Source organism: Manis pentadactyla, unplaced genomic scaffold, assembly GCF_030020395.1.
Source record: "Manis pentadactyla isolate mManPen7 unplaced genomic scaffold, mManPen7.hap1 scaffold_402, whole genome shotgun sequence".
NCBI classification, from domain to species: Eukaryota; Metazoa; Chordata; class Mammalia; order Pholidota; family Manidae; genus Manis; species Manis pentadactyla.
Genome location: NW_026644785.1, coordinates 569 through 15531, shown reverse-complemented (window position 1 = coordinate 15531; position 14963 = coordinate 569). Strand labels below are relative to the sequence as shown.

The following is a 14963-nucleotide window of genomic DNA, read 5'->3' as shown; positions in this document are numbered from 1 at the left end:
CCATCCTCCCCGGTCTGCAGGCTGCCTGTTGCGGCGTCCTGGTGCTCAACGCCGTTCACGGTCACCTGGGTTTGCCCGCAGCGGTCCTCCCGGCAGCGGCCGTCCGAGCCCCCGGGGAAGGAGCCGCACGGGCGGCCGAGGGGCAGCGGGGACTCCTGCGGCCCCCTCTGGGCTGCCTGAACTGGACCACCCTCCTCTTTGCTTTAAACCCACTTCCACCATGCATGGCTGCACTTGGTACCTCCGTCACAGGAGCTGACTCGAATACATTTTGTGTAAAGTGATTTGTAGGCAACGCCAGATTGGGGGAGGAATCCACATTGAAAATGAAATTATGTGGGGAGCTTAGAGTAGCTTTTTTATGTTATTTATGTATTTAAGTAGAAATTTGAAAATTTTTATTTTTTACTAAGTCCACCAGTGAGGAAGCGTGAGGGCCGAGGGTCTGGTTTCTCCGGTTCCTGTTAAGTTCTTTTTCGGGTACAGAGTTCATGCTGTTCCTTGTGCTGCCCGCCCCCCCCGACCCGACATGCACACACGCGCACACACAAGACACCCAAACCAAAAAACCATCCTATTTAGTTATAAAAGTGCTATAGTTTCTACTGTAAAATCCAGAAAATTTTAAAGAAGAGAATGAAAAGTCGGGTAATTTCTTTACCTAGACTACTTTGTTAGTATTTTGGTGTATGTTTTCATATACATGAACACTTAATTTTTTTTAACAAAAATCGAGATCTTACATTTCTTTCCATTTCCTCTAACATTATACTGAAAGCATTTAAGCATTTTCCCATGCCATCAAACCGATCTTAAAAAACATCACGTGGATGGGCCATAGATTGTCGAGCCATTTCCATCCCATTTGGGGAATATATTTGCCGTTTTGCACTGTTAGAAATAATACATCCTTGTCATTAAATCTTTTGCTTCTTCTGAGATTATTCCCTAGGGAGAGAATCCTGGGAGTAGATTTACTGGATCAAAGGGCATACATAGTTTTGCATTTCCTCCATATGGACACACAGCTTTCCAGGAAAAAGTGTACTGAAATAGACATTCCGACAGCAGGGAAAAATGCCTGTTTTCTCTTTAGTGTTTATAATCATTGATAATTTGTCAAGTGAGAAGTAGTAGCTCCCTGGTATCTTAATTTAAAATTTGATTATTAGTGAGGCTGAACCCTTCCCCTGTGTTTATTGGCCACTTTTCTTTCTTTCATCTGGCTTGTTCAGGTCCCTTGGCAGTTATTCTGGGAGGTGTTAGCGTCTCTCTCGTGGAGTTGGAAGAGCTAGTACCATGCCAGGAGGCCGCAGTCGTGATTGCAGGAGCTCTTCTCTCAGAGTTTTGTTGATTGCATGAGTGTGTCTGTTTATAGGTATACATTTTAAAATTTTCTTGTAGGCAGATCTATATGTACTTTTTTACTTGCATGAGCGTTACAAAAGTATTCAAGCTGTTTTTGTTTTTGCTTTTTTCCTAAATCTGGGAGGATAGAACTTTCAGTTTAACTCTTGAATCCATCTGAAGCTTATTTTGGTGAAAACTATGTGCGATAATCTATAACTTTTTTTCCAGAAGATCCCTGTGCCCAGCTCTATTGCAATACTGTTTCCTTCCTCAAGGACACGTAATGCCATCCCTACTATGCAATGTACCATCATATGGTCTGTTTCGGGTTGTCTGTCATTTTCCACTGTCAGATGTGTTGGATTACAGCAGCCTGGAACCCTCCTCATCACCTTTTTTATACAAAGTTAGAAGTCACTTTGTCTAGGCTGAAAAAGAAAAATTTCATCTGGGAATCAATTCAGTGAAAAGACATTGGGGCTTTAGTGCAAAAAACAAAAAAAAACACGAGAAGAATGAGTAGGGATGTGGTTCCCAAAATAAGACTTTGCAGTTGTGAAAATTCAGGGAGGCATCCTGCCAACTGTCCTGTTTACCAGCTGAAGAATCCACAGGGCAGTGAGTTGCAATATAAAAGGCTATTTTGGTGCTCCCAGACTCCGATAGTGAAGGCATTTGTATTAGTAATTTCCAAACCAGACACATCCTTTTTTAGATTGGTCGCTTCCTGGCCTGTATGTTTATTCTTAGGGACCAGCTTCATGTTCTGGAGCTGGAGCCTGTGCCGGAGCGGTTCCATAAGGGGTCCTCTGTCCTTTCACATCCAGGCGGAACCGCTGACCTGAGGGTGGAACACTTGGGTATTTTCCCAACGGTGAGATGCTCAGTTATTTCCTAATCCTGGATCCCTGCAGTTGCACAAAGGTTCCTTGGGTTTTACATCTGAGACAGTAAGGGCTGTAAGCAGCTGGAGTGTTTCATTGCTTATTTTGTGTATTTGGGTTGTCAGTAGGATTTTGTTTTCTCCATCACTTAAATGTTCAAAGAGCCCTGACTGGGGTCATCTCAGCTATCCAGTAGTTCTAAAATTGCACATCTGTCTACCTTCTCATGCCGTCAGCTCCCCAACGTGGAGTCTCAGGTGTCAAAGTTCTGTGCTCCTGGTCACTAGGGAAGGAGGCCAGGAGAACACCCTGGCCCATCAGTTTCTTAAAGTAGATTCAGGAATTGGGTCCATTGTTTTCTCTCACTTTTTTTTTTTTTTGTCCCCAGGCTGCCTGGTGGCTTCCGAACTTGCTCATCCTTGTGTCTTGTGTGCAGCTCCTCATTCATGCATCTTTGTACCACCGGGAGTGGTTCACAGTCATGAGCTGTGTTCTTTTTGTCGCAGGCAGGGAACGTGGTGACAGGGGAGATGGTAGAAGAGCTTATTATTTCCGGAGCAGATATAATCAAAGTGGGAGTTGGACCAGGTAAGACTTGCTGGGAAGCACAGCCAAGGCTTGTGTGGGGAGGACTGGGTTGGGGTTATGGGGGGACTGGAAGAGGCCAGAAGGGGAACCCATGAACCATTCATCCACAGATTTAAAGCACGTTTCTTTTGGAAGGATCATTGAGCCTCCCCAAGGAGCTCCTGATGGGAAACATCATTGAGCTGCGTGCTGATGCCCCCAGGGAACGTGTAAATGAGCTTGGATGTGCTTAGAATGTGAGGTCCTAGTTTCAGAGCATTAATGTGGCAGAAAATAATGCAGATTTCAATAATGATCCCACACGCCTCGAAGGGGAAGGTGAGGGGTAAAGAATCCATGGTGGTAGCTAATGGACAGGAATGGCTCAAGTTTATCTGAACGTTTGAGGGACCCTGAACATTGCAAACAGGAATGCAGTGAAGAGGCCACATTGAACTTGACCCATGGCCCGGGAGTACCAATCTTTGGCTCCTTACCTGATACGCATCCATCTCGGATTTTGTCCATGTCCTCTAGGCCTTCCCCCCGGAACCGCCCATTGGCACCTTGAGTGGAAGAATGAGGCAGAACCTTTGTACCCTTACATAAGTGGCTCCATTTTCTCTTGGGGCCCATCAGTGCCCACTTTCCCCTTTGCCCACACATGAGCGTGAGCTTCCACTGCTTTAAATTCTTCATTGCACATCCATTGCGAATCAAACACTACAACTAGAGAGAAGGAAGAAGATAGACATTTTCAGTTGGGAATTTAAAAATAAGTAAGCAAAGATTGAAAAAAAATCTCACCCACCCCAAAGACACTACCAATAGAGGATGCAAATATAACCCATCATGGGCAGACTGTGGGGTGCCTGCTGGAGGTAGGAGACAGCGTGGGTCCCCACGTAGCTTGGCCATCAGCTTGGAGGGAATGGGCTGGGCAGCAGGGGGTGTAGGGAAGGAGCCTTGGAGGCCCCTCAGAGGACACGGGGAGTTGGAAGTGATGGGCCTTCTGTATTGCCACTCGCCTAAGCCAGTCAGTGACGTTCTGAGCAAGAGGAGAGACAACTCTGGTTGGTTATTTTTGAAAAGTCAAAGTGGATAAGGCCCAGTTGTTCCTCACGAAGAGCCCCCACTGGAGTAGGCTGTAACAGACCAGCAAGTGTCTCTTTTCCAAAAGCAGGGTGCTCACCAGCCCCCTGTGTGATCTGAAATGTGTTGTCTCCTGGCTGCCGTTGTGCTGGGGCAGAGGGCAGAGGGTGCCATGCAGCACGTGAAGGGGCATAAGCAGTCCTCTTGGCTTCAGAGAGCTGCTCTTGATGTAATCTTGTTTCCTTTATGTATGTCCTCTGTGTGTACATTCTGTTTCCCCAGAAGACTGATTGTCCTTCCACTTGCACAGTGCGCCTCCCTCGCCTCCCCGAGCTGTTAGAACAGATGTGACTGAAGAGACTAAAGGGATATTTTTGAGCCTGATAACACTGGAGCCACTTCCTTAAATTGACTGGAGGTGTTATTTAAGTTTCATGAATTCTTTATAAAAACACTGGGTATTCTGTGTCTGCATGACAGTGTTAAAAATGGTTATTTAATGAGCAACCCTTGGAAACTGGGAAAAAGCATGAAGAACTGTGGGCCCTGCCCCTCTAACTGGGAGGAAATACCTAATTTCTCCTTTCAACCTGGGGATTAATCAGGACCATTCTCATGCCTGTTGGAAACTTTTTCCTTAACTCTATACAAGAAAGGCCACTGGCCTAACCCATGTGAGTCCCTCATGTGTGCAGAGCCCCGGGCCATGCAGCTGAGGCCCCTGCCTTCCCTCGAGGGTTTAGCAAATGAGTGAGAGAGAAGCAGAAAAGCCGATTTTGAACCAGAGGTAATAAAATTAATTCTGCCTCGCACAGTGCACATCTGGTAGCTGGGGCAGAGGGTGACCTGGGGAGAGAAGCTCAGCGCCTCCAGAATTGTGAGGATGGACTTGGATTCTGCCCTGCAGCTGGGTGATGCAGGAGAAAAGTGGGTTCCCTTGTCCTTCTGGGCTCCTGCTGAGTCCAGTCCTGGGAGTATAGGCACAGTTCTCTGTCTGATCCTGTCCTGAAAGACTCCTGGGAGACATGTGTTGGGAAGCTGTGAAGGGGCTGGTGGAGGGAGGGAGCCAGGAGGGGAGGAAGGGGCTCAGAGTGGCTTACTCCCAGGTCTGGCAGCTCAGGGGTGCCCCGTAATCCACACCACAAGACATCCAGGAAGCACTGAACAAGTGGTGAAGTAGGGGACGCAGGGATGTGGGTGATTCATTTATTCTTGCGTTTGTGCATTCCTTCAGTGACTATTTATAGACCCTCATTATGTACAAGGTTCTATTCTCAGTGCTGGATCTACAACAGTGAATATCCATGGAGCTTACCATCCAGCAGAGAAAACAGATCCCCAGCCTTCTTACACAAATAATTATTTAATCGCCTCTTTTTGAAATGAGTGCTGTGACAGTCAGCTCCCCTGAGGCAGTGACATTTAAGATGAAGCCTGAAAGATGAGAAAGGTTGGCAAGACCACGGGGTTGGTACAGAGGGGAGGGCTGGAACAGAGAGAACAGCGTGTCCGGAGAATCCCTACGGTGGGGGTGCACTTGCTGCTGAGGACCTCCATGGTCAGTGTGGCTGTGGGGTGGTGAGCAGGGGGAGATGAGGGCACAGATGGGCATTTGGGAGTTTGATCTTGGGGTGCACGGGTGCTCACCTGCTGGGAGGGAGGGACAGGACTTGAGCAAGGGGGCATGTCCTGGAGATGCCGGTGCTCTTGGCGTGATTCGGCCTGGACCTAACTGGGATCGCACTCAGCAGACGGGTCACCCAGGACCAGGGCTGACCGTGGGAAAGGCGGAGATCAAGGGGATAAAGGCGTCCAGGTAGCAGGTGTGAGTCCTGAAATGGAAGCTGACCTCAGAGCCCAGGCTGCGTGGGGACTCTGGACAGGGTGGCCAGGGCCGGTGAGATGGTGATGGGGAGGTGGGGGGCAGAGTGGGGTGAGAGGGGGTGCAGGGACACGGTTAGTACTGGCACCCTTTCCCGAGGGCTCACTGCAGGCCACACCCTGCCCCTTCTAGAAGCCGGTTATTCCCCACTGCAGCCCTGAAGGTCAGTGTTCTTATTTCCACCTCACAGGCCAGGCAGGGAGTCTTAGAGAAGTGATTTTTGACAAGAGTTGAAGGTACAGGAGGCTAGAGGCCCCGGGGAATCTGAGGGAAGTAGAGTGTGGTTGTGAGGAAAAGCGGGGGAAGGCAGAAAGGAATGGGGGTTAAAACACTGAATCAGGGCTCGGCACCGGGTGCAGGCTGATGTCACAGGGAGGGTGACAGTGACAGGATGGGGTGGGGGTGTCCTGGGTCCCAGCAGTTGGTGGTGACGAGGGCCTGAGGGATGCTGGCCAGTGGTGGGGTTATAACCACCTCCACCAACCTATGGGCAGGCCCCTTTCATCCCCCCAGCCCCCCACGGCCCCACTGCCATGGAGAGCTCACCATGGAGAGCTCACCACGGGGCTTGGGGACAGGGCTGTGCTATGGCGGCCCAGGCCCATTTGTGTCGAGTTCAGCTCCTTCATAGCCATCTCTCTCTGGGGTCTGCTGCTTCCTCCATCCAGGCTCCGTGTGCACCACCCGCACCAAGACGGGGGTGGGCTACCCCCAGCTGAGCGCTGTGATCGAGTGCGGGGACTCCGCCCATGGCCTGAAGGGGCACATCATCTCGGTAAGCCTCAGGGCCAGTGGGCGGGGAGCTGGGAGCAACCTGGACCGCAGGGAGGCCCTGGGGAAGCCCGGTCCTTGGCTGCCACGCACACAACCTGTGCATGCTGCGGTTGGCATCCTGTGGGCCTGGGAATGAGCTGGGCATGTTCACGGCAGTGGCATTCGGCCAAAGCACCTGCCCTGCTCCCCAGTTACTGTTCAGAGGGAGGTGGGCACGTTTGTTAGTAACAATGTGAGGCGGCATGTTGTAGGATGGACATGCCAGGAGCGTTGAGGAAATGAGAGGACCACTATCAGTTTGCAAGGCCTCCTGTAACGAAGTCCCCCGGACTCAGTGACTTAAACAAGAGAAGTTGATCATCTCACACTTCTGGAGGCCAGGGGTCTGAGATCAAGGTGCCGGCAAGACCCCGCAGGCTCTGGGGAGGGCGGGGTTCCACCCAGCTCCTTGTCTTGTGGCACTGAAACTCTAGTCTTCACACAGTGTCCTCCCTGTGTGTGTGTTTGTGTCCCGATTTCTCCTTTTTATACAGACATCACTCATTGGATTGGGAGTGCCCCTACTGCAGGGTGACCTCGTCTTAGTGAATCACATGTGCCGTGGGGTCGGCTGCTGCCAGCAAGTGGGTCGCTGTTTACTGTAGTGAGAATGGATTTAGTGGCATTTTGGGGGCAGAAGTTAGGTTTATGTGGGTTGAGAAATGTATGGGAAGGAGGTGAGGGGAGGCAGAGGCAGGGATAACATTTTCATGAAGCTTCCAGAAGGATGACATGGTGGACTCAGCCACTAAATATTAAGGATTGAATGAATGAGAGCCAGGTTAGGCTGCCCTCAACTTATCTGTAATTCTTCACCTTTACTGGCATGGTGCCCATTCAGACAGTTGAAGAAAATGATCTCTCTCTCCTTCTAGATGAGATTCTCATGACCGAATATGTTGGATATAGTTGGACAAACTCAGGACTATGGCTGACAATTATGTGGATGGATGTTTTGTATACATATGTGTGTGTGTGTTTGTGTGTTTTTTCACATATTATGTATTAGTGGTGTATTTTTAGTGGTCCTATAACAATGATGACTTAATGAATATATTAAATTAAACCTTCAGATCTTTCCACTTGTACAGTTGCTAAGACTGGCTCCCACATTAAATAATTGATTGGTCATTAAAAAAAACCCTCAAATGCATTAAATTACATACCTCTGTGGAATAGTACCTTGTTGATTTTGGCCTAGCATTTCAGCTCGAGGCTTGATTTCTGGACCTTCTTTGAGGGTGTAGTAATACTCTGTGAATACCCAACAGGTACATGATCTCATTTGAGCCTTCCTGCAGCATTTGAGCATGCAGCCATTGCTTAACTGCATGTAACTTCTGCTAAGAACTAGAACTAGGGTCCTGCTTCTTCCCTCGCAGTCCAGAGCATATTTCCTGTGCTCCTTCTGAGTCTTCATCCAAGTTTTCATCCTTCCATCCTTTCAGCCAGCAAATATTTATTGAGCATCTACTATGTGCTGGAAGTGGTATAAATGACTGAGGATTTACTGGTCGCTGACAGAGTTCTGAGGCTTTCCTTTAGTTCAATACCGCATCCTTTAGTCTTTGCACAAGTGGACAAATTAATACCCATTTATTGAACATTCCACGTTTGCTGAGTCAGGTGATCCAAGTCCCTGGTGTCACCCACAGTGAGCGCCTTCCCCAATAGTGGTGCTTCTTACATGCTCCCCATGGCCTTATCTTGGACTGGCTGCATGGGCACCACCAGGGAAGCTTTTTAAAATAGAAATTCCTGGACCCCATTGTAGCAAACTGGACTCTTCAGAGGTTGCCCATCCAAAATCAACATAAGTCCATTACCTGATAGTGTTTACCATCAAGAGTCTTAATGAAAACTTAGATGCTTTGTCATATATATTCCTTGAGTGGCCACCATTTCCAAGTTAGTGGAGGCCAAACTGGTAATTTTACAGTGAACATATTCTGAGATCCTGTGCTTGTGTCTTTCGGGAAATTTCACACTGGTTTAGTTTACAGGACCATTCGGTGGAGAATCTGCTTGCACCACCAGCGAATGATTGAAAATCAGCATGGGACCTCTTCACTCAGCACTGCCTATCTTATAGTTTATCTCAGCAGTTCCCTAAATACGGTGTCCTGAGCAGCAGCAGAAGTATAACTGAGAACTTGTTAGAAATTTTCAGGCCGTATATCCCATACCTACTGAATCAGGAGCTCTGCAGGCGAGGCCCAGGAATCTGTTCTGACAAGCCCTCCAGCTAATTTTGATGGGTTCCCAAGTTCAAAACGACAGGCTTCTATAGTGCAGGCTCAGGACACACAGCCTGGGCAGTGTTCCGGAGCCAGGTCTCAGCTGCTAACACCCAGGGAGCAACTCTGAATTTGTCTGTTCAGGACAGTGACAGCCCAGGCTGGTGGCACTGGTTCTCTAGGGTTCTTATTTTTCCATTAACAGGGAGAGATTTCCTAGATGGGGTTAGAAGTTGAATTTGTAGCTGGAAGACCAGACAAAGGTCGCGGGCTTATGTAGGATCTGCACTTGACATGAGCTGAGCACTGGGGGGTCACAGTGGCCACTTTGCCCCCTTCCCTTGTGTCCGGTGCAGCCTCACGAGCCGGGCTCTCCCATTGCCAGTAGTCCTGAGCCCCCTGGAGACCCACTGGTGTTTCGGATACTGCTACTTTGTCCAATTTCCTTCCACTGGTCTCCTTTTACACTTTAGATGCTGAGTTAGCACATCCAGGCCATTGAAGTTCAGAAAAAGGAAGCCACAGACAGCATGGGGTATGTTCAGCAGGAACTTACACCCAAGAGGCTGGACTTGAATCAAATTTCTATTTATTGTGGCCCACATGGACTTCTGAGAGGGAGAGAGCTGAAAAATTCACAACACCCCCTGTGCAGGTGAAGATTAAGGTGTGACTACTTAATTTTCTCTTGTCATCTGCTAGACATCACACAAAGGAGAAATTTTAAAAGGTGAAAACAGCTTTAGAGGAAGAAATGGCAGTCATTTATTGAGCATCTATTACCTTCTGGGCTCAATACACATATAATCTCTTAATTCTTGGAACAACCTGACAAAGGAGCTGTTATCTTCCTTTGACAGGTGTATTAGTCAGGGTTCTCGGGAGGAATAGAACTGATAGAGAGCATATGTACGTGTGTGTAGACAGAGATTGGGACTCATTATAAGGAACTGGGTCACATGATTATAGGGGGTGACAAATCCCAAGATCTGCAGGGTGAGTTAGCAACCTAGATGCCTACAAGACACGATGTTGGAGTTCCAGTGTGAGCCCGAAGGCCTGAAAACCCCAAAGAGCTGATGTTTCAGTTGGAATCAGAAGGCAGGGAAATACCCATATCCCAGTTCAAGACAGTCAGTCTGGAAGAATTCTCTCAGGGAGGTGAGAGAGCTTTTTATTCCAACAACAGTTTTTTGTTCTATTCAGGCCTTCAAGTGATTAGATGGGGCCCACCCACATTAAGGAGGGCAATCTGCTTTACTCTACCAATCCACAAATTAACACCCTCACAGAAACACCCAGAATAATGTTTGACCAAATAGCTAGGTCCTCTGTGACCCAGTCAAGCTAACACATAAATTAACCATTGCAAACAAGCTTTGAGACCTTAAGTAACTTGTCCAGCATCGCTCTGCTGGTAAAGTGGAGCCAGCATTCAAGTCGAGCTGTGTTCATCTCTAACGTTTCCCTCCTTCCCTTCAGTGCCCTCACTTAGGAAATGAGGAGACTCAGAGGTTGAAGGGCTTGCTGAAGCCAAACGGTTTTCAGGGTTCATACTGGATCTCAGGTGTACTCATTTTCCCACCCCATTGCTTTGGGAAACTCAAGCTTAATGTGTGCTTATAGCTGGTCTTTTCCCACCGGGTGTCCACACGTGTCTTCCAATGGAGAGGGAAGAGTCAGTATCTACTGACCCATTAGAGGGAGAGGGATTTGAGCGCTGTCCACTGTCCACTGATGAAATGGCTTCCCAGGACCTCAAAGAAAGTCCTCTGATTAGGTTGATTGGGATCACTGTTGTCTCTTCTTTACTCAAGCGCCAACATTTTCATTAGTGCATTTTATGAAGACCTAGAGAGCCAGCTTCTCATGTTTGAGGTGGCCCTACACAATAAGCCTCATTACTGCTCTCATCAAGCCGACTCAAAGTAATTCCCATCCTCTCTTTCCTCCACCTGGTCCCTACTGCACCTGTCTTCTCATTGATTCTGCAAAGAAGTAAAGGTTGATCAGCAAATCCCCTATAATTTTATTGATTTAATGTGGCACCTTACATACAGTTAGATCATTATTAGAAAGACCCAAACAAATTCATTCACATAGTTTAATTTTTTTTTGAAGCTTGAAAAATTCTCCAACAAAATAGGTTTAGTTAGAAAAAGAGAAAATTCAAATAAATGTAAAGATTGCTAGAGCTACCATCATCTTAATGGGACACTGGTAATGATTTTATATGTATGCTTCTAGACTTTTTTAGAGTGTACTCTTAACCAGGGTTCCCATCTTGTTCTATAACACAAGCTGTGTAGAGCTGTGTGACCTTGGGCAAATCACTCAACCATTCTGAGCCTCCCTCATTTTTTCCCACTGACACAATACCACCTTCAGGTTCCTGTGGTGTTTGAATAGGAAAAGGAAGGTTGTAACAACCCCTGGCTCAGAGGTGCTTGATTGGCATCCTCTCTGCCTGCTCTATGCTTGCTTTCACACCCCCCAACCCCGGTTAGGGGTGAGCACATATTTTTAGGAAGAGGTAGGCTGACAATTCACAGCTCGACTTACCACTACTCATGTCATGTGCTGCTTTTTCTACTAAAATACTATGTTAATACTCTTGGAAAACAAAACTAGTAGCCTTTTGAATATAAGCACACTGTTTTTTTAAAACCTTGCAGCAGCTATGAATGTTTTTAGATTGTGGAGGTTTGCCCCAGTTGCTCTGTCTCCTGAGAACATGAAAGCATGCTTTCAACAACTTCTGGAAGTTCCCTGTAAATGGTAGTAGGGGGCAGACTCCTTTGCCCTGGAGCGTGATGCTGAATCTCACTGGGTTAAGTGTGTAGCCTGGCTTGTCTGGTGGGCAGATGACTTGAGTACGGCTTCCTCTCTATGGCACATCACGAAGTTCTATTAACTGTGGCCATCTTAGCCCACACTGGGAAGAGAAGAAGAGCTCATCTTCTTGGGGTTCCAGTAATGCAGGCCTTCTGAGTCAGGCCTCCTTGCTGACCACAGAATGTTTATAGGATCCCACACAAGACACCCTAGCAGTCACAGATACTCCCTTTCAAGTAAATGAGTCGAAGACTGAAGGAGTATGTGTGTGTGTGTTTTGTTAGGGACCTGTTTTAATGGGAACATGAATTTATTTAATCTTTTGAGGTTATAAGGCTGAAACTCTATTGTGTAAAACTGGTTTTGATGAAGAGATAAGGCACTTAAAAAAATTGGCAGGACAAGTGAAGGGCATGTAGGGATTGTGCCTTTGAAAGAGAAAGTGAATATGCTGGAGCTTTGAAGCATGAAGATACACAGACCACGCGTCCTGTTACTGTCTTCTTGTGCGGGGCTCTGGCCAGATAATTGATACTGACAGACCACCTCTGACAGCAGCATTCCTTAGTACCCTGTGGCCTGCTGGGGGCCAGGAGAGCTGCATATGAATAGCACACTTGATGGAGGAAATACCTGTGGTCAGTAAATATTCATACAAGAAAAAAATTGAGCACCCACCACTTACTTTTTGATCATAACTACAAAGAAGCAATGAAGCAGTAGTTGAGTTCTGGCCCCCAGAGGGACAGGCCTACAAAGCAAACGGAAACAGAACTGAGTCACACAGACCCCTTGTTTTGAGTTGGTTCAGCCCAGGTCCATGACAGGCTGCCCACTCCAGAGGCGCACGTGCCTTCCTGCCGGTTGTAATGCAAAGTTGCATGGGGAGCCTGTGTTTTCTGTGTCCTCTCCAGGTTTGTCTGACTCCTTTACTGGTGGGTCCCACCTTCTGGGGATGGGTGCTTCTGTCTGAGCCCTTGGTGCTGCACCCAGACCTATTCTGAGCTCTGGGCCCTGTTATAGAGCCCTGGGCACAGACCCTGCCTCTCCCTGTCGGGTTGGCTGCTACTCAAGGCCACCCTCACTGTCCTTTACCTCCTGGGACTTCACACAGGCCACATTGTGAAAAGCAGGTACAGCCTGGTCATTTTGTGTTTTAAAGGATGCACAATGTTCTGCATTCTATAAATCTGCTACTCCGTGTTTAAACATGTCCCTCATGGCTGAGCAGTGCCAGGCAGGTAAGACTGTCCTGCAAGGCCTTAAACCAGCCCCAGGTGCTCTCTGTATCGGCAGAGTGGGTCTCAGGAATGCATGTTTGATTTTAAGATAACTGGCATATTACATGAAGGTGAATAGGAGACACACGGAATGGCTGGAAATACAAAGAACTAACTTGGTGTCCTTTCCTTGGCTCTTAAAATAATTCAGCTTTTGTACTAAATAAACCTCTCTTCATGCCTGGCAGGGAGGGAAAGGTGACTGCTGAATGGGAATGAATCGGACAGTCCTGGCCAGGCATGCTGTGCAGGGGGCTGGTGGAAGAAGAGGTCTCTGAGCGCCTCCTATTGCCTCCCGCTTCCTGGGCAGGGCAGGTGGATGGGTGGGCCACTGTGGGCCATGGGCAGTGCCAGCCTCCTCTCGGAGGAAGTGTGACAGGGCTTGGGGAGAGGAGGCTACAGTATGGAGGGGTGGAAACCGGTCGGCAGACAGTGACTGGGGAGTGTCGGGCTCTGGCTTCGAGTGCCGGTGCCCTTGGCTGCGGGTGCCAGAGGGACACCACCTGTCCCCCACCCAGGTGCCCCCAGGGAAGGGAAAGCCAGGCTGAGCTCCTGCCGACACCTTCTTGCTTTTTCTCTTCGAAGGATGGAGGCTGCACTTGTCCAGGAGATGTCGCCAAAGCCTTTGGTAAGGGGACACAGAGGGCTGGGAGGGAGCTGGCACAGCTGTGTGCTGGGGCAGGGTGGGGAACAGAGGGAGGAGGTGGGACGTGCCCCTTCTGGGCCAGGGCGGAGCTTCCTCTCCCTGGATTCCATCCCCAGTTGGCCCAAGGCCCGGCGTCGGTGCACTGCTGGTGAAATGCAGAGCAGGCTGAGTGCCCAGGGATAGACTGGGGCGGGAGGCGTGGGTGGGGGCGACATCCTGCAGGCAAGGTGGGAAGTCCTGGCTCAGAAGGCACAGCCGAGAGGGCTCGGGGCACCCGTGGAGGAGGACAGTCCCTGTGTGATGGGCCCACCCTCAGGGAGGGCTTTGGGACCTGGCTTGGGGAAATGCCTGTGGGACTGAGTCGCAGCAGCAGCTTCTCACCTGAGGTGAGGAGCCCATTCCCCACAGGGGACAGCAGTGTCCGGCTGTGGGCCAGTGGGGCCGGCGTGGTGGGGGTCCCAGCTGGGGTCCTGGGTTTTTCTTCGGATATCAGGAGGAAGCCCGGCATCTCAACGTGCTGTGCCCAGCACTTAACCTTCACAAAGTGCGTTCAGAAGTCAGAGCTGGCCGCACTGTGGGGCTCCAAACTGTGAAATGGGAGCTCAGCATGGCCCAGGAGGCCCCATAAGGAATGCCTCAGCCAGAAAGTTACTTCCGTCAAAAAAAAAAAAAAAAAAAGAAAATCAGTTGGCCTGGCCTAAGGAAAGGAGGGTGGGGTCGTGGAGGCTGGGTCCTGCCTCCTGTATTTCTTCACCACTGTTTTTCGGAGCTCATCCTGTAGAGTAGCTTAGGTTTAGGCATTGGGCTTGATGTTTTTTGTTTAAATGAAGCACTGATACTGATAAGGAAACAAGGGACAGTATTTTTAGCAGCAGGGTGTTGTAGCAGCCTTGGAGAATGTCCTACGAATGGGCAGCCTTCTTAATCCCTTTCTTATCATACCTCCTGGTTATGGAAGGGAACATATAAGTCATCAGTCTAATCCAGCCTGCCTATGTTACAGTTGTTGAGACTTTGGCCCTGGGAGGCGAGTGACAAGGCCAGGGCCCTACAGGCAGGGGCGTAGCAGGGAGAACTCAGGACTCTTGCTCCACGTGTGTGTTAGCTTGCCCCTTACGATAAGGATCAGCAGCCAAGGACATTTTTACTATTGTTTTTGGAGCTGAATTGACTTCATACCTGGTGTTCCCTCCTGGGGTCCCTTCTAATAGCTCACAGAGTGGGAGCTGAGTACTCTTTAAAGGGACTGGTCATTAAGAAGGTGCCATGTAGAGAGCAGATCTGGGCGTGGGTCCTGATCTTGGCCTCTGGCTTCTTTCCCATCACTCTCCTTCTGCGGGTACAGCATTCCTAGGGACTGTGTCAGGGGAAATCCTG

At 48.9% G+C, this 14963-nt stretch overlaps 1 protein-coding gene across 2 annotated transcripts; it reads left to right on the top strand.

Moving 5' to 3' along the window:
• The first annotated feature begins 1472 nt into the window (after positions 1-1472).
• On the top strand, positions 1473-13774 carry LOC130682381 (GMP reductase 2-like). Of its 2 annotated transcripts, none has more exons than XM_057496754.1 (4): positions 1473-2224; positions 2741-2822; positions 6444-6566; positions 6605-6778. In XM_057496754.1, the coding sequence occupies exons 1-4, from the start codon at positions 2087-2089 to the stop codon at positions 6772-6774; spliced, it is 513 nt and encodes a 170-aa protein (XP_057352737.1). In that variant the 5' UTR covers positions 1473-2086; the 3' UTR covers positions 6775-6778. The 2 variants fall into 2 exon arrangements, with proteins under 2 accessions (XP_057352737.1, XP_057352736.1); XM_057496753.1 differs by lacking the exon at positions 6605-6778 and adding an exon at positions 13526-13774 and having other exon boundaries at positions 1485-2224; positions 6444-6550.
• The last annotated feature ends 1189 nt before the right edge of the window (positions 13775-14963 follow it).